The following is a 19,107-nucleotide window of genomic DNA, read 5'->3' on the forward strand; positions in this document are numbered from 1 at the left end:
CTCATTTTATTTTATTTTATTTATTTTTTTCACTGTCCATTCAAAAAAAAATTTAGGTGACAGGTTACCGGTTAAGAGATACAGAGGAGGTCTAGTGTTAGAATTATTGCTCTCGCATTAGCGGCGATACCTCACATGTGTGATGCGAATACCGTTTATACATGCGTGTGAGACTTACACTTCTGCTCGCGAGCACGGAGGGATGGGGGCAATTTTTTATTTTTTTTTCATTATTATTTATTTTCATTGTAATCTTTTATTTTTACGGTGTCCGTTTTATCATTTTTTATCACAAGGAATGTATTGAAAGAAGGATGACAGGTCCTCTTTATAGGGACAAAAAGACCCAAAATCTCTCTTTTAACTGTTGTCATCCTCTCACCAAGCTGTTTGGTGACTCTGGTCCCAGCTGCCTTGAGATCATTGACAAGATTCTCCCATGTAGTACTGGGCCGATTCTCATGATCATTGAAGCGCCACAATCGCTTCTCGGCCTTTTGGCTAAGATCAAGTGTAGTATCTGTTCTTATCAGTTGGTATGGGCCTTAGCTAGTACCAGTATGACCAAAACCCGGAGCGCTCTAAGTATTGAGGTATGGGGAGTAGGTCATCTGGGAAAGCATGTGGGGCCCGCCGCCTTCTGATTCGAATGGGTTGAATTGTCCTAACCAGTTTGAAGGGGGCAGGAAAGCCGGTTCTGGGGGCCGGTGGAACTGTTCCTGGATGTAATGGGCTGAGGAACAGGATGGCGAGGGGAGGGCTTTCTCTCCTGGGTTTTGATCTGGCCTTGCAAAAGGCCTGTCCCCAGTGGTAGGCAAGCTCTCTCTAAGCTGTCCAGGTTCTGATGTCTGCTGGTGGGGATAGGCTACACTCGGTTTGGCCGGGGGCTGAGATTGAAAAAGCCCGTAGTGTAAGTGCCCCTGGGGTGGCAGCCCAGGGGTGCCTTAATTTCTCACTGGTGAGGGGCAGCTCGCTGTGAGTTTTTTCGGCACCTTGGTCACTGCACTATGCACACCTTTTTCGCACCTGCCTCTTGGGACAGGCCATTTGGCTTGCACCAGAGGAATTTTTTATTCCGGCTGGAAGGCCTCCCTTGGTCCCTCACATGGCACCATCGCACTTTCCCCACTTCTTTGTTTTGTTTGTCTTTTTCTTTGGAGTCCGTCACCTGCACTGTCACCTTTGTTTTCTTTATTTTGCACGACTGGAGGGTGTAGGTCCTCGGGCCCAGCCTTGAGTCTTGGGAGGGGGTGGATATGGCCTTTTGGCTTAGTTCGCCCTCTCTCATGGGGTCTCCCTTCGTGGGAGCTCCACTTAGTACTTGGGGTGGGCTGTTTCGGCAGTCCCCCTGAAGAACGGGGTCAGTTTGGTTTCGGCCGACTGACCACAAGTACCTTAAATCCCTGTCTGGAGTCTTGCGCCCCGGGTGATCGAGGTTTCGGGTCCTACCTCTTCGGAGGGAAGACCATACGATTTCGCACACCCTGGGCTTTTTTGTGTTCTCACCTTGTGTGTGTGCACTTTTTTATGCACCGGGTGGAGTCTTTTGAGTGTGTTGCACACGCTACGGGCTTTAAAAAAAAAAAAAATTGAAGCTCCACAAGGTGAGATCTTGTACGGAGCCCCAATCCGAGGGAGATTGACGGTTATTCGTGTTTCTTTTACTTGCGTATAATAATCCCACCAACTGTTTTCATCCCCTCACCAAGCTGCTTGGTGACTATGGTCCCAGCTGCCTTGAGATCATTGACAAGATTCTCCCATGTAGTTCTGGGCTGATTCCTCACCACTCTCATGATCATTGAAACTCTACGAGGTGAGATCTTGCATGGAGCCCCAGAACAGGGAGATTGACGGTTATTTGTGTTTCTTCTACTTGCATATAATAATCCCACCAACTGTTGTCACCCTCTCACCAAGCTGCTTGGTGACTATGGTCCCAGCTGCCTTGAGATCATTGACAAGATTCTCCTGTGTAGTTCTGGGCCGATTTTCATGATCATTGAAACTCTACGAGGTGAGATCTTGCATGGAGCCCCAGACCGAGGAAGATTGAGTTGTGTTTCTTCTACTTGCGTATAATAATCCCACCCTCTCGCCAAGCTGCTTGGCGATGTTCTTGTAGCCCATTCCAGCCTTGTGTAGGTCTACAATCTTGTCCCGGACATCCTTGGACAGCTCTTTGGTCTTGGCCATGGTGGAGAGATTGGAATCTGATTGATTGCTTCTGTAGGCAAGTGTCTTTAATGCAGGTAACAAACTGAAATTAGGAGCACTCCCTTTAAGAGAGTGCTCCTAATCTCAGTTTGCTACCTGTATAGAAGACACCTGGGAGCCGGAAATCTTGCTGATTGATAGGGGATTAAATACTTATTTCAATCTTGTCCCGGACATCCTGGGACAGCTCTTTGGTCTTGGCCATGGTGGAGAGATTGGAATCTGATTGATTGCTTCTATGGACAGGTGTCTTTTATACATGTACCAAGCTGGGATTAGGAGTACTCCTTGTAAGAGAGTGCTCCTAATCTCAGCTTGTTACCTGTATAGAAGACACCTGGGAGCCGGAAATCTTGCTGATTGATAGGGGATTAAATACTTATTTCAATCTTGTCCCGGACATCCTGGGACAGCTCTTTGGTCTTGGCCATGGTGGAGAGATTGGAATCTGATTGATTGCTTCTATGGACAGGTGTCTTTTATACAGGTACCAAGCTGGGATTAGGAGTACTCCTTGTAAGAGAGTGCTCCTAATCTCAGCTTGTTACCTGTATAGAAGACACCTGGGAGCCGGAAATCTTGCTGATTGATAGGGGATTAAATACTTATTTCAATCTTGTCCCGGACATCCTGGGACAGCTCTTTGGTCTTGGCCATGGTGGAGAGATTGGAATCTGATTGATTGCTTCTATGGACAGGTGTCTTTTATACAGGTACCAAGCTGGGATTAGGAGCACTCCTTGTAAGAGAGTGCTCCTAATTTCAGCTTGTTACCTGTATAGAAGACACCTGGGAGCCGGAAATCTTGCTGATTGATAGGGGATCAAATACTTATTTCACTCATTAAAATTCAAATCGATTTAAAACTTTTTTGAAATGCGTTTTTCTGGATTTTATTGTTGTTATTCTGTCTCTCACTGGTAAAATAAGCCGACCATTAAAATGATAGACTGGTCAGTGGGCAAATGTACAAAATCAGCAGGGGATCAAATACATTTTTCAACGGCGCCGCACAGATTCCCAACTTCCCAACAAGCTGTTTTTGTACGTTTGCTAACTGACATTTTGGCCTAAATTTATAAAGAAATTTGATTTTTATTGGATATGTTTTATAACGGAAAATAGAAAAATATAGATTTTTTTCCAGATTTTTTACTCTTTATTTAATTTATTTTTAATAAAAAAACAGTGTAAAAATAAAAAATAGATAAAAAAAATAGAAAAAATAAAATGAAAGCACCGTCCCCATTAGCTCACGCGCAGAAGCGAACGCAAGTCGGAATTTGCGGCGCCTCACCGATTCCCAAAATTCGTTTATGCGCTACTTTTGGCGACTTCAGGGCGATTTTAATAGACATCTGTGCATGAACCCGTACAGATGTCTGTCAAATTGCCACCCGAAGTCGCACTGACATGCAAGTTTGAAATCGTTCGCGTTCAGCTGAATGATTTCAAACACGCCCTCACTGTGAACCGGTGCCATTGCCGGCAATAGATTCCGATTTGACATGCGATTCGACATGACAAATTGCACGCCAAATTGCTAAAAAGTGAACAGGGGCTTCATGTTCCATGAACGATACCCCAAAACAGATTGAAACATGCAGTGCGCTTGCCAGAATCGCATCGCATGGGTGTTCACTCCCATGCAATGCAATTAGGTGTGGAGAAATAAGAGGGGCTTTCAACATTTTGGTGCAAATGTGATGCAATTTGAGCCATGCAAAATATATGGCTCAAATCGCATCGCACAGACATCACATGTGATGTGCACAGGAATGCGGTGCGTTTTTAGTGCAAATCACATGCGGTGTTCAGCATGCACCAGTGTGACCCCAGGCTTTGTTCCATGAACGACACCTCCAAACAGAACCCAGGCTTAGAAAAAGCAATGGAATAAAAAAAGTCATAAAACGCCAGTTAGAAGCATTTTTTTTGGCGTTTTTCAGCGCTTATCGACATTTATTGACGTTAGAGCGTTTTTACAGCTGAAAAATGGCACTCAAAACCCACTAGTTTTCGGGTTTTTTCACAGCCAGAAAACGCCACTGCCAAAAACTGCTGATAACAGCCTTTGTGTGCATGGAGACATAGGAGAACATGCTGGGGAGACATAGGAGAACATGCTGGGGAGACATAGGAGAACATGCCGGGGAGACATAGAAGAACATGCCGGGGAGACATAGGAGAACATGCTGGGGAGACATAGGAGAACATGCTGGGGTGACATAGGAGAACATGCCGGGGAGACATAGAAGAACATGCTTCGGAGACATAGAAGAACATGCTGGGGAGACATAGGAGACCATGCTGGGGGGACATAGGAGAACATGCTGGGGGGACATAGGAGAACATGCTGGGGGGACATAGGAGAACATGCTGGGGAGACATAGGAGACCATGCCGGGGAGACATAGGAGAACATGCTGGGGAGACATAGGAGACCATGCCGGGGAGACATAGAAGAACATGCTGGGGAGACATAGGAGACCATGCCGGGGAGACATAGAAGAACATGCTGGGGAGACATAGGAGACCATGCTGGGGGGACATAGGAGAACATGCTGGGGAGACATAGGAGACCATGCCGGGGAGACATAGAAGAACATGCTGGGGAGACATAGGAGACCATGCTGGGGGGACATAGGAGAACATGCTGGGGGGGACATAGGAGAACATGCTGGGGAGACATAGGAGAACATGCTGGGAAGACATAGGAGAACATGCTGGGGAGACATAGGAGAACATGCTGGGAAGACATAGGAGAACATGCTGGGGAGACATAGGAGAACATGCTGGGGAGACATAGGAGAACATGCTGGGGAGACATAGGAGAACATGCTGGGGAGACATAGGAGAACATGCTGGGGAGACATAGGAGGACATGCTGGGGGGACATAGGAGAACATGCTGGGGAGACATAGGAGAACATGCTGGGGAGACATAGGAGAACATGCTGGGGAGACATAGGAGACATGCTGGGGAGACATAGGAAAACATGCTGGGAAGACATAGGAGGACATGCTGGGGAGACATAGGAGAACATGCTGGGAAGACATAGGAGAACATGCTGGGGAGACATAGGAGAACATGCTGGTGAGACATAGGAGAACATGCTGGGGAGACATAGGCGAACATGCTGGGGAGACATAGGCGAACATGCTGGGGAGACATAGGAGAACATGCTGGGGAGACATAGGAGAACATGCTGGGGAGACATAGGAGAACATGCTGGGGAGACATAGGAGACATGCTGGGGAGACATAGGAAAACATGCTGGGGAGACATGGGAGAACATGCCGGGGAGACATAGGAAAACATGCTGGGGAGACATAGGAGAACATGCTGGGGAGACACAGGAGAACATGCTGGGGAGACATAGGAGAACATGCCGGGGAGACATAGGAGAACATGCCGGGGAGACATAGGAGAACATGCTGGGGAGACATAGGAGAACATGCCGGGGAGACATAGGAGAACATGCTGGGGAGACATAGGAGAACATGCTGAGGAGACATAGGAGAACATGCTGGGGAGACATAGGAGAACATGCTGGGGAGACATAGGTTTACATGCTGGGGAGACATAGGAGAACATGCTGGGGAGACATAGCAGAACATGCTGGGGAGACATAGGTTTACATGCTGGGGAGACATAGGAGAACATGCTGGGGAGACATAGGAGAACATGCTGGGGAGACATAGGTTTACATGCTGGGGAGACATAGGAGAACATGCTGGGGAGACATAGGAGAACATGCTGGGGAGACATAGGAGAACATGCTGGGGAGACATAGGAGAACATGCTGGGGAGACATAGGAGAACATGCTGGGGAGACATAGGTTTACATGCTGGGGAGACATAGGAGAACATGCTGGGGAGACATAGGAGAACATGCTGGGGAGACATAGGAGAACATGCTGGGGAGACATAGGTTTACATGCTGGGGAGACATAGGAGAACATGCTGGGGAGACATAGGAGAACATGCTGGGGAGACATAGGAGAACATGCTGGGGAGACATAGGAGAACATGCTGGGGAGTTTATTGGCTATAGAAAAAAACGTCTGACGCCAAAAACAGCCGCTGTAAAAACGTCCCGTGTGCATGAGGCCTAAGTATCGCAGTGGTAAACAGCAAAAAATGGCCTGGTCATGAAGGGGGTAGAACCTTCGGGAGGTCAAGTGTCTAATAACAGTTCAACTTTAGGTCTACATACAAGACACCTGTAGACAGTCCCTTACCTTTAAAGATATAGGTGGCCTCTGGACACCGGTAGTAAAGCCACTCGAGAAAACATCGCTCTTTCAGAGACAAGTTATGGTGGCTCTCCATGAAGTCCCAGAGAATGATGTCCCTGTGGGTGGAGGCCTCCTCAATCAGCCTTTCCATCTGCCTCCTCAGCCCAGAATTGGCCACCAGAAACACCCGCTTTATGTGATACCCCCCCAGCTTTCCCTCTCTGGCCCACGTCTTCCTGAGAGACTCGCGTCTGTCTTTGCCGGCCGGATGGGACTTCACCGCCAGAAGGATCAACGGCTCCTGGGTCTCGCAGTATCCAAAGAGGCCAATAACAGCTCGGCACCTGTACTTCTGGAGGGAGGGGTACAACCTGGAGTATTCCGACAGGTTTAGATTGAAGCTGAAGTTCGTGTCGTAAAGGGTGACTGATCGGCGGAGAGATGGGGGAGAGCTAAGATTGGCCGGGAAAGGGTGCTGTAGGTCGGGAAGGTCGAATATAGGCTCACTCTCATAAATGACATAGCTGAGGAGAGACAGGGTGAAGCATAGAGAGATGGAGAGGAAGGTGATGGACGAACGCCTCCGTCTTACCATACCCTGCAGAGAGAAACAAACAGGAGTCGTATGAAAAACCTATTTAGATAAAGATTCATAATGTGTCCCATTCCCAACACCAGAGGAGCTTCCACTCCAATGATGCCCCCCCAATCACACACTATTATTATTATACATTTATACAGGGCTTTTTTTTCTCAGAGAATAGGTGCAGGAACTCCCCCTTTCAGAGTTACCCCTTGTCTCTGCCCCTACCAACCTCCGAGCACCGTTCCTATGTTCCACCCCCTACCCACCTCACAGTACTGCCCCTTTTAGAGAATACAGAATCAAGTATCATTTGTGGTACTAAATAATTTGTATGGGATTTGTTAATGATAACAAGAAAAGCAGTAAAATAACAACAAAGGACCCCCCAGACACAGTAGATCCCACCAGCAACAATGGACCAGCCACAACAAAATACCCACTAGACAACAATAGACCCTCAGCAGCAACAGCAGATCTCCCCACAGACAGCATCAATAGACCCTCCAGCAGCCATTTACAACAGACGGTTCCCTCAACAGTAGATCCCGCTCAGCAACAACTGACCCCCCCAAGCAACATATGACTAACCCCAGCAACAATAGACCCCCTCTGTAAAAATAGATCCCTTCCGGAGACAATATGTCCCCCAGGAGCAACAGTAGACCTCCCAAGCAACAATAAACCACCCGCAAAAATATATCACCTCCAGCAACAATAGATCCCCACCGCAAAAATATATCACCTCCAGCAACAATAGATCCCCCACCAGCCAGCATCAAAAGACACCCATAGCAAAGCCCAGCACCCCTTGCCATTACATACATTCAGTGCTGGAGGTGCCGGAACTGCGTTACCCCGCGTTCCCGCTGAAAAAAAGCCCTGCATTTATATAGCTCTGACATATACCGCAGTGCTGTACAGAGAACACTGAGCCAGTCACATCAGTCTCTGTACCAGAGAAGCTTACACTCTAATTTCACCTCCCCCACGGTCACACACTATTATTATACATATACAGTATATTCTCAGAGGCCCCTCCGTTACAAGGTAAAATAAAGATTAGAAAGCAGAGAGATTAGCATGCATTGAGATCCCTCAAAGCGGCAGCAGTTTCCCAAGATCTGACCTCCTGGTCAAAACCAGAAACTTTTAGGCTTAGGTCCTGGACAGTTGCCATGTTGCACCCTCCCAAACAAGAAACATTTTACATATTAGGTTACAACTTGTACAAGCAGCAGATGGCTAGTTATAAGAGACATTAATTTCTGCTATTTTTTTACTCCTTTTTAGCTTAACCAGCCTGAAGACTTCCAAATATTTCACTGTAATACAAGGAGACTAACTGTTTGAATGGTCCATAGTAAGTCAATCCAAGGTTCCAGAGGAGAACAGTCTGTTCCTTTTACATTTTTCTGCCAAGTCATTCTAGCATGTGAACCTGTTGTTACACAAAGAACCTAACATTAGCATATAAGCACTTAGTAATTCCATTGAAATGTTAGTCAAATGCATGATAATTATTTTTAATTATTATTTTAATCATTATTTATGTTTAAGCCAGTCACATCAGTCTCTGTACCAGAGGAGCTTACGCTCTAATGTCCCCTCCCCCACACTATTATTATTATTATACATTTATATACCTCTGACATATACCGCAGTGCTGTACAGATATCACTGAGCCAGTCACATCAGTCTCTGTACCAGAGGAGCTTACACTCTAATGTCCCCCCACAGTTACATCAGTCTCTGCACCAGAGGAGCTTACACTCTAATGTCCCCCCACAGTCACATCAGTCTCTGTACCAGAGGAGCTTACACTCTAATATCGCCTCCCCCACAGTCACACACTATTATTATTATTATACATTTATATAGCTCTGACATGTGATGTACAGAGAACACTGAGCCAGTCACATCAATCTATGTACCAGAGGAGCTTACACTCTAATGTCCCCCCACAGTCACACACTCTTATTATTATTATACATTTATATAGCTCTGACATATACAGCAGTGCTGTACAGATATCACTGACCCAGTCACATCAGTCTCTGTACCAGAGGAGCTTACACTCTAATCTCCCCCCACAGTTACATCAGTCTCTGCACCAGAGGAGCTTACACTCTAATGTCCCCCCACAGGCACACACTATTGTTATTATACATTTATATAGCTCTGACATATACCGCACTGCTGTACAGAGAACACTGAGCCAATCACATGAGTCTCTGTACCAGAGGAGCTTACACTCTAATGTCCCCCCACAGTCACACACTATTATTATTATACATTTATATAGCTCTGACATATATCGCAGTGCTGTACAGAGAACACTGAGCCAGTCACATCAGTCTCTGTACCAGAGGAGCTTACACTCTAATGTCCCCTCCCCCACAGTCACACACTATTATTATTAAACATTTATATAGCTCTGACATATACCGCAGTGCTGTACAGAGATCACTGAGCCAGTCACATCCGTCTCTGTACCAGAGGAGCTTACACTCTAATGTCCCCCCACAGTTACATCAGTCTCTGCACCAGAGGAGCTTACACTCTAATGTCCCCTCCCCCACAGTCACACACTATTATTAATAAACATTTATATAGCTCTGACATATATACCGCAGTGCTGTACAGAGATCACTGAGCCAGTCACATCAATCTCTGTACCAGAGGAGCTTACACTCTAATGTCCCCCCACAGTCACACACTCTTATTATTATACATTTATATAGCTCTGACATATACCACAGTGCTGTACAGAGAACACTGAGCCAATCACATCAGTCTCTGTACCAGAGGAGCTTACACTCTAATGTCCCCCCACAATCACACACTATTATTATTATACATTTATATAGCTCTGACATATACCGCAGTGCTGTACAGAGATCACTGAGCCAGTCACATCCGTCTCTGTACCAGAGGAGCTTACACTCTAATGCTCCCTCCCCCCACAGTCACACACTATTATTATTATACATTTATATAGCTCTGACATATACCGCAGTGCTGTACAGAGATCACTGAGCCAGTCACATCAGTCTCTGTAACAGAGGAGCTTACACTCTAATGTCTCCCCCACAGTCACACACTATTATTATTATAGATTTATATATCTCTGGATCTACCCACAATATGCACTGCACACGTTTGCTGCAGTCCTTGTACCCCCCAAATACTCTGTATCTACTGTGCCACAAGGGAGAGAGCCTTACAGACACACATAAACCTCAGGACAAAATATGATTTTTGGAAAACGTTATCATTATATACTGTATGCTTTTCTGTCTGAGCCTACCTTAAAGAAGAGCTTCATTAAAACACTTGAGGGCTACTTTGTAACCAGAACTGTTAAAAAGACAAACACTTTGGTGAGGAGTATGCAACATACAGCACAGCATAAAGATCGCAGAGGTCTGGTCAGGAGCTCTTACATCACTATCTGATAACATCAAAATTAAGTGATATTACATAGTTACATAGTAGTTGAGGTTGAATAAAGACAATAATCCATCCAGTTCAACCTGTGTATGTGTGAATCATTTCTCATACCTCTGAATGTTTTGATCCTTGAGATGTATGTCCAAGAGTCTTTTTAAAATAGCCATACTTCCCGCAGTTACTACCATTTGTGGCAGAGAATTCCACAATCTTGTAGCCCTAATAGTAAAGAACCCCCTGCGTAGCCTGAGGTTAAAACGCTTCTCCTCTAATTGCATTGAATGGCTTTGAGTCCTCATGCATTCCTTGCGACTGAATCGTTTTTTATTCTATGCTAAGATCACCGTTGAGGTATCTATAAATCGCTATCATGTCCCCTCTCAGGCGTGTTTTCTCCAGGGAGAATAAATCAAGCGCTTCTAAACGCTCTTCGTAATTCCCCCAATAAGTTTAGTTGCCCTTCTCTGGACTCTCTCAAGCTCCAACACATTCCTTCTGAGGACTGGTGACCAGAACTGGACAGAGTACTCCAGATGTGGTCGGACCAGAGTTTTATAAAGTAGTAGGATTATAGTTTTATCTCTGGAATACATCCCCTTCCTTTTGCATGCCAATATTCTGCCGGCTTTGGCAGCTGCAGCTTGACATTGCATGCTATTGCTAAGTCTATCTTCTACTAAGACTCCCAGATCTTTCTCCATTTTTGATACCCCCAGAGGTTCCCCCCCTAAAGAGTATATTGCTTTTATGTTATTAGTTCATAAGTGCAATACCTTACACTTCTCCACATTAAACCTCATTTGCCATGTCGTTGCCCACTTTGTTATTTTGTTCAGGTCATTCTGTATTTTTTCTGCCTCCAGATGTGAAGTTATTGCCCTGCCCAATTTTGTGTCATCTGCAAAAACTGAGATTGAGCTACTGATCCCATCCTCAATGTTATTTATGAATAAATTGAACAAAATTGGTCCCAGGACTGAGCCTTGGGGGACCCCACTTACCACCTCAGACCAGTCCAAGTATGTCTTATTTATTGCCACCCTTGGACACACCCCTTTAACCAGTTCGGTATCCAAGAGCAAACCTTGTGGTTGATGTCTGTGGACCTTAATTTATAAATTAAGCACTTGTGGGGAACTGTATCAAACGCCTTAGCAAAATCCAGGTACCCCACATCCACAGGTCTCCCCCTATCTAGCTCACAGCTCACCTCCTCGTAGAATGTTAAGAGATTGGTTTGACAAGAATGCCCATTTGTAAACCCGTGCTGATTACTGCTGATGATGATGTTGTTTTCTTTAGCAAACTCTTGGATGTAAGTCCCTTATCATCCCCTCCAGAAGTTTACATACTATCGATGTCAGACTGACCGGCCTATAATTTCCCGGGACATGCCTCTGCCCTTTTTTGAATATCGGTATCATGTTAGCTTTCCTCCAATCCCCTGGTACATTTCCTGTCATAATACGGTCAACAAAGATCAGGAACAGTGGTCTAGATATAATCTTACTGAGTTCTTTGAGTACTCTCGGATGTACGCCATCCGGGCCTGGTGATTTATTTGTGTTAATTTTATCCAGCCTTTCCCTGATTTCACCCTCTGTAAGCCATAGTGGCAAGTCCTGTGTATTACTACTACCCATACAGTCATGGTCAGTGTACCCCTCCTTTTCCTGTGTAAAGACTGATGAGAAAAAAGCATTAAGCACGCTTGCCATTTCAGTGTCCTCTGTAACCATCCTCCCCTCATCGTTAATTATGTGTGCAACATGCTCTTCCCTAGTTTTTTTGTTGTTGATATATTTAAAGAATTTCTTAGGGTTCTTTTTACTATCCTCCGCTATTTGTCGCTTTAGGAACATATTAAACAAATGCATTCCAATGGAAAATAAATTTGAAGGAGCCAAAGCCAAAACTGGCTGGCTTAGCCGTAATGTAAAAAAAACCTATTAGGGGTAAAAAAAATGGTCTCAAAGAAATATAAATCGAGAATTTAAAGCTGCAAAAAACAAACAAGCTATTAAAAAAATAGGGAATAAGAAAAATTCACAAAGACATAGCTTCTGATAGGTACAGAAGCTCATTATATCTCTTGAGGACCTCTTCTTGAGCAAGAAATATGGGGCTCTATTCACAAAGCGGCATCTACGGCATTCACCAAAAAAATGTTACTAAATGCTATTTTATGAAATTATGCAATATTTTAGTAGTAAAAGCTTGGGGTAACTGTCATGGTTGTTAAGGAGCGGGCGGCCGCCGCGTCCTTAACAACTGATGAGTCATCAGCTGTCAGCGGGGTTCCCTGCTGACAGTTGAATGTCCAGAAAATAATTACTGGTATTAAAAAAACCATGGAAAAAACAGCGTGGGGTCCCCCCTCAATCCATATCAGGCCCTTCGGGTCTGGTATGGATTTTGAGAGGAGCCTTCACGCCAAAATTAAAAAAAAAAAACATGCGTGGGGTCCACTCCAAAATCCGTATCAGACCCTTAGAAGAGCATGCAAACCGGCAGGCCAGAAAAGGGGGGGGGGTGAGCGAGCGCTCCCTCCCTCCTGAATCATACCAGGCCACATACCCTTAACATGGGGAGTGCTTTGGGACAGGAGGGCCCCTCCCCACAGTACCTTTTACCCATGTTGATGGGGACAAGGGCCTCTTCCCCACAACCCTGGCTGGTGTTTGTGGGGGTCTGCGGGCAGGGGGCTCAAAAATCCACTCCAAAATCCCTATCAGACCTTTAGATTAGCATGCAGCCTGGCAGGCCAGAAAAGGGGTGGATGAGCGAGTGACCCCCCCCCCCCCCAAATTATACCAGGCCACATGCCCTTAACATGGGGGAGTGCTTTGGGACAGGAGGGGCTCCCCTCCAAAGGACCTTTTCTCCATGTTGATGGGGGAAAGGGCCTCTTCGCCACAACCCTGGATGGTGGTTGTGGAAGTCTGCAGGCAGGGGGCTCCAAAATCCACCCCAATATCAGTATCAAGCAGGGCCTGGTATGGATTTGAGGGGACGCACCGTTTTTTGTCCATGATTTTTTAATTATGCAGGCAAATATTTTCTTTATATTCAGCAGTCAGCAGGGAACCCCGCAGACGGCTGATGACTGATCCGTTGTTAAGGATACGGCAACCTCCAGCTCCTTAACAACCAGTTAAAATCATACACATTATTTAAACACCGCATGTCTGGACCACTGCTCAATTAACACGTGCATTTAATTATTTACAGCATTTCCTTTTGTGGTAAATACCACAAAATGATACAGCAAACTGACAGTTTCAGAATCGCATGCGATGTTTAGGGGAAAATGTGTCCAGACACCTAAATACCACATGCGAGATGCTTTTTTGAATAGAGCCCAATGTCTCCCATTAGTCTCATTTTTTTATGAGGCTAACATAAAAGAAAATGTTAAATTAGTTATTTAAAGCTACACAAACAAAATATATATATTTTTTTAAATGGGGAATAATAAAAAATACAGAAATACAAAGAAATGGCTCCTGATGGTTACAGAAGTTCCTTTCATCTACTGAGCACCTCTTCTTGAGTCATAAAATGGACCCCCATTATTCTCATTATTTTACGAGGCTAACAAGAAAAGTAGAATAAAATATTTAAGCTACAATACACAAACCCTTATTAAAAAAAAGGGGGGGGGGGGATAATAAAAATAAAAGAATACAAAGTAATTTCTTTTGAGGGTCACCAAAGCTCCTGTCTACTATTGAGGACCTCTTATTGGTCCATAAAATGGTTCCCCAATATCCTCATTATTTTATGAGGCTAATATAGAAGAAAAGTAAAAAAAGAAAAATGATTTAAAGCTGCAATACACAAACATATTTTTCGGAAAAATAAGAAATAACAAAAATACACAAATACAAAGAAATGGCTCCTGATGGTTACAGAAGCTCCTTTCATCTACTGAGCACCTCTTCTTGAGTCATAAAATGGACCCCCATTATTCTCATTATTTTATGAGGCTAACAAGAAAAGTAGAATAAAATATTTAAGCTACAATACACAAACCTTTATGAAAAAAAAAGGGGGGGGGGAATAATAAAAATAAAATAATACAAAGTAATTTCTTTTGAGGGTCACCGAAGCTCCCGCCTACTATTGAGGACCTCTTATTGAGCCATAAAATGGTTCCCCAATATCCTCATTATTTTATGAGGGTAATATAGAAGAAAAGTAAAAAAAAAGAAAAATTATTTAAAGCTGCAATACACAAACACATTTTTTGGAAAAATAAGAAATAACAAAAATACACAGAAATGGCTCCTGATGGTTACAGAAGCTCCTTTCGTCTATTGAGGACCTCTTCTTGAGTCATAAAATGAACCCCCATTATTCTCATTATTTTATGAGGCTAACAAGAAAAGTAGAATAAAATATTTAAGCTACAATACACAAACCCTTATTAAAAAAAAGGGGGGGGGGGAAATAATAAAAATAAAATAATACAAAGTAATTTCTTTTGAGGGTCACTGAAGCTCCTGCCTACTATTGAGGACCTCTTATTGAGCCATAAAATTGTTCCCCAATATCCTCATTATTTTATGAGGCTAATATAGAAGAAAAATAAAAAAAGAAAAATTATTTAAAGCTGCAATACACAAACATATTTTTCGGAAAAATAAGAAATAACAAAAATACACAAATACAAAGAAATGGCTCCTGATGGTTACAGAAGCTCCTTTCATCTACTGAGGACCTCTTCTTGAGTCATAAAATGGACCCCCATTATTCTCATTATTTTATGAGGCTAACAAGAAAAGTAGAATAAAATATTTAAGCTACAATACACAAACCCTTATTAAAAAAAAAGGGGGGGGGGGAAATAATAAAAATAAAATAATACAAAGTAATTTCTTTTGAGGGTCACTGAAGCTCCCGCCTACTCTTGAGGACCTCTTATTGAGCCATAAAATGGTTCCCCAATATCCTCATTATTTTATGAGGCTAATATAGAAGAAAAGTAAAAAAAAAAAGAAAAATTATTTAAAGCTGCAATACACAAACATGTTTTTCGGAAAAATAAGAAATAACAAAAATACACAAATACAAAGAAATGGCTCCTGATGGTTACAGAAGCTCCTTTCGTCTACTGAGGACCTCTTCTTGAGTCATAAAATGAACCCCCATTATTCTCATTAGTTTATGAGGCTAACAAGAAAAGTAGAATAAAATATTTGAGCTACAATACACAAACCCATATTAAAAAAAAAAGGGGGGGGGGAGATAATAAATTTGCTTTTGAGGGTCACAGAAGCTCCTGCCTACTATTAAGGACCTCTTATTGAACCATAAAATGGTCCCCAACTATCCTCAATATTTTATGAGGCTAATATAGAAGAAAAGTAATAAAAAAAAAAAAAAAAATATATATATATATATATATATATATATACATACATTTAAAGCTGCAATACACAAAACACATTATTAGGAACAATAAGAAATAACAAAAATACACAAATACGAAGAAATTGCACCAGATGGTTACAGAAGCTCCTTTTATCTACTGGAGACCTTTTATTGTGCCAAAAATGATCTCCCATTAGTCTCATTATTTTATGAAGCTACACTGAACAAAGGGTGCGTTCCCTTACTCACCATAAACCATAGGTATTTAAAATATAACTTTTATTCATTCCTATAAAACGTTGTTTGGACTGTATATACAGTATATATACACACACACAAAAAAAGGGAGGGTGGGTTTATTGGTTGGCCAATGTTGTACTATTGTTTGAAGCAGGGCTTTTTTTTCTGCCGGAACGTGGCGGAGCGCCGATCCGCCACCTCTGGCAGCCATCTTCTCTACACCCTTTTGCATTACGCAGAAGCCGATAGAGGAAGTTTTCCATACCATTCACTTCCTCCAATGGCTTCTGTATGCTAGCGTCGGCATCCAGGGCATATGTGCCCCACATGTGATTGATGTGTGCCCTGGGACTTGGTCCAAACACCGCAACTGTCGGCATTAATGGGAGATTCCAGAGGCAGCTATCACTGCCTGATGCCTGTCAGATCAGTGTAGCATGGAGCCGAGTGAAGCTCGCTCAAACTCCTCCTCGAGTCCTCGGTTCTGTGCTACACTGATCTGACAGGCTTAGCTGCACAGTAGGCTAAGGAGAAAAAAAAAATCCCAATGTGCCTAATATACCGAAATCTGCAGCACTGCTCTAATACCAATACAGGTAAGAGAGCTGCAGAGGGAAAGGGGAGGGGGGGAGTGCTGGTTGTGTGCATAGAGAGTAAAAACTTCTGTGAAGTTGTGATTGTTCTGCAGAGGTCGAAACTGAGGGAGGGGGGGTTAGATTCGCTCTCTTCGTTCCTCTCAAAACCTCCTGCTCTCTAGCTCCCTCATCACCTCCTCCCATGCTCGCTTCCAAAACTTTACCAGAGCCTCACCAATCCTATGGAACTCCTTACCCTTATCTGTCTGATTATCTCCTACTCTATTAGCTTTTAGACGATCTCTGAAAACCCTCCTTTTCAGAGAAGTCTATCCTACCCACACCTAACAACTGTACCTCCATTTTCTCCATCATCTTTTGTTTTGTTTCACTTGACCCCCCCCTTTCTAGATTGTAAGCTCTAACGAGCAGGGCACTCTAAATCCTCCTGTATTGAATTGTATTGTAACTGTATTGTCTTCCCTCATATTGTAAAGCGCTGCGCAAACTGTCAGCGCTATATATATCCTGTATAATAATAATAATTGTACAAAGTGAGATCTGAGGGCAGGGGGATTTGTACAGGGTTAGGAGAGCTGGGGGGGGGGGGGCAAGGGGATTGCACTGGAGAAAGATAGGGGGTTGTGGGGGTTTAGAGCTGTGTATTGGGGTGAGCTGTAGATTGGAATGCAGAAGTGAAATGTGGAGGGGGGGGAAGATAAACTGTGGATGGGGGTGCAGAGGTGATTGTGAACTGGGGAGGGGGAGTAAGCTGTGGATAGGGGGGGGGGAATGTGTGCAGAGGTGACATGTTGACAGAGGTTAAAAGTGAAGTTGTGGATGGCTGCTATGGAATGTGGAGGGTGAGATGGTGAGCTGTGGATGGGAGGGGGGGGTGAGCTGTGGGGGGGAGGTGGTGAACTGTGGATGAGAGAAGAGAAGGTAACCTGTGGGTGGGGGTGAGCTGTGGAGAGGAGGGAGAGGGGGAGAGGTGTGGGGGGAGGGGGTGAACTGTGGATGAGAAAAGAAAAGGTAACCTGTTGGGGGGAGGGGGGGACATTGTTTAAATGTAGCATGGGTGACCTTAAAATTATGCTCCCCCCTGAAAAAAGTTTTGCGGACGCCCATGTATATATCGTCTATAAAGAGTATCCAGAGATGTATCCTTGATGTTGAAGTTGTGTTCCAGTATGAACTTTAATAGTTCCAAAAGGAACTCTGTGTGCGTCCGGAAAACAACTCCTCGCACATCCAAGAAGAATCTGCATGCCTGTAAGCCCAAATCGTGTCCGATATCACTGTATATAGAGCTTCAACATCCAGGCTCGCTAGCCATGTATTCGTGAATGGGAGGGTCTATAGCTGGGCACGGAAAATGGAGGGGGGGACACCTCAACCCACCTACAGTTTAGACTCAGTGACCCCTTGTGAGTCTGAGAATTCAGGCACCGAGGTGGGGATGGAGAGACCTAGTAACTCAGAGTAGTCACATTCCAGCTATAGACAAACCCAGTTCAGAGGTCGAGGGAGAAGGGACAGAACAAGACCCCTATCACGTACCTGATCAGAGGCCGAGGTGCTGAGAGGGCTTCCCTTGTGGCTAAGTGCAAGGCACCCCTGGAGGTGGAGACAGGGAATGCTGTGCCCAAAGGAACAGGGGTCGCCGGCTGCGGCAAGCTCCGGTGAAGAGGTGACTGCTGTGGTAGTAGACACGTAGTGCGTGCTGAAATGCAGGTTGCCTTGAAGGTGACCGGAGGAGGTAGCCAGGCGTGCGACAAGAGCAAGGTCAAGGTCAAGCCAAGGAGTCAAACACAGTTCATCAAGCAGTAGAGGAGTCCGAAGGGGCAAGCCAGGGGTCATACATGGGAACAGCAGACTGGAGCAGAGTAGGTAAACAAGCCGGTGGTCGGAGCCAGGAGGAGAGACGAGACAGGTGAGACAAGCCGGTGTTCCGTGAAAAAACCATACCTATAAAAATTCCATACCCTCGTCACTTACTTTCAGGGTACGTTATTCAACAGCTGAGACGCTTCCAGCCGCTTCCCAGTGCGCATGCGGCTGCATGAACTTATCTCGGACACTGCCTGCGGGTCCAGGGAACTGATAAAGCGGCGATCGAGGTACAACAATAAATCCATGCAGCGAACTCGAAGCGGCGGGTCCAACAATTAATCCATTCACAATGCCTATAAATCCCTTTATCGCCATGCAGCGATCTCGAAGCGGCGGGTCCAACAATAAATCTATTTACAATGCCTATAAATCCCTTTATCTCCATGTATTAAGTAAAATAACCCAGCTGATGCGACCCCCGGTGCGCATGCGCACAAGGCATTTTCAAGGTCCGATGAAATTCTAAGACTTACGAACAGCTGAGAGGAGGAGGGGCTGAGGTGGGACGCACACATCGCTGCGGGATAATG

The 19,107-nt window shown here is 44.5% G+C and overlaps 1 protein-coding gene across 1 annotated transcript in view; it reads right to left on the reverse strand.

The window, feature by feature from the left end:
- Positions 1-6,404: 6,404 nt before the first annotated feature.
- LOC309553056 (UDP-GlcNAc:betaGal beta-1,3-N-acetylglucosaminyltransferase 9-like) overlaps positions 6,405-19,107 on the reverse strand; it is a gene marked incomplete at its 3' end in the record, with an annotated part of 135,471 nt that continues 122,768 nt past the window's right edge. The window contains exon 2 of the mRNA XM_082253954.1: positions 6,405-7,055. Within this exon, the coding sequence (XP_082110080.1) occupies positions 6,405-7,055 (651 nt within the window). The remainder of the gene's footprint in view (positions 7,056-19,107) is intronic.

Source organism: Pelophylax lessonae (assembly GCF_965119305.1).
Source record: "Pelophylax lessonae genome assembly, chromosome: 4".
Lineage (NCBI taxonomy): Eukaryota > Metazoa > Chordata > Amphibia > Anura > Ranidae > Pelophylax > Pelophylax lessonae.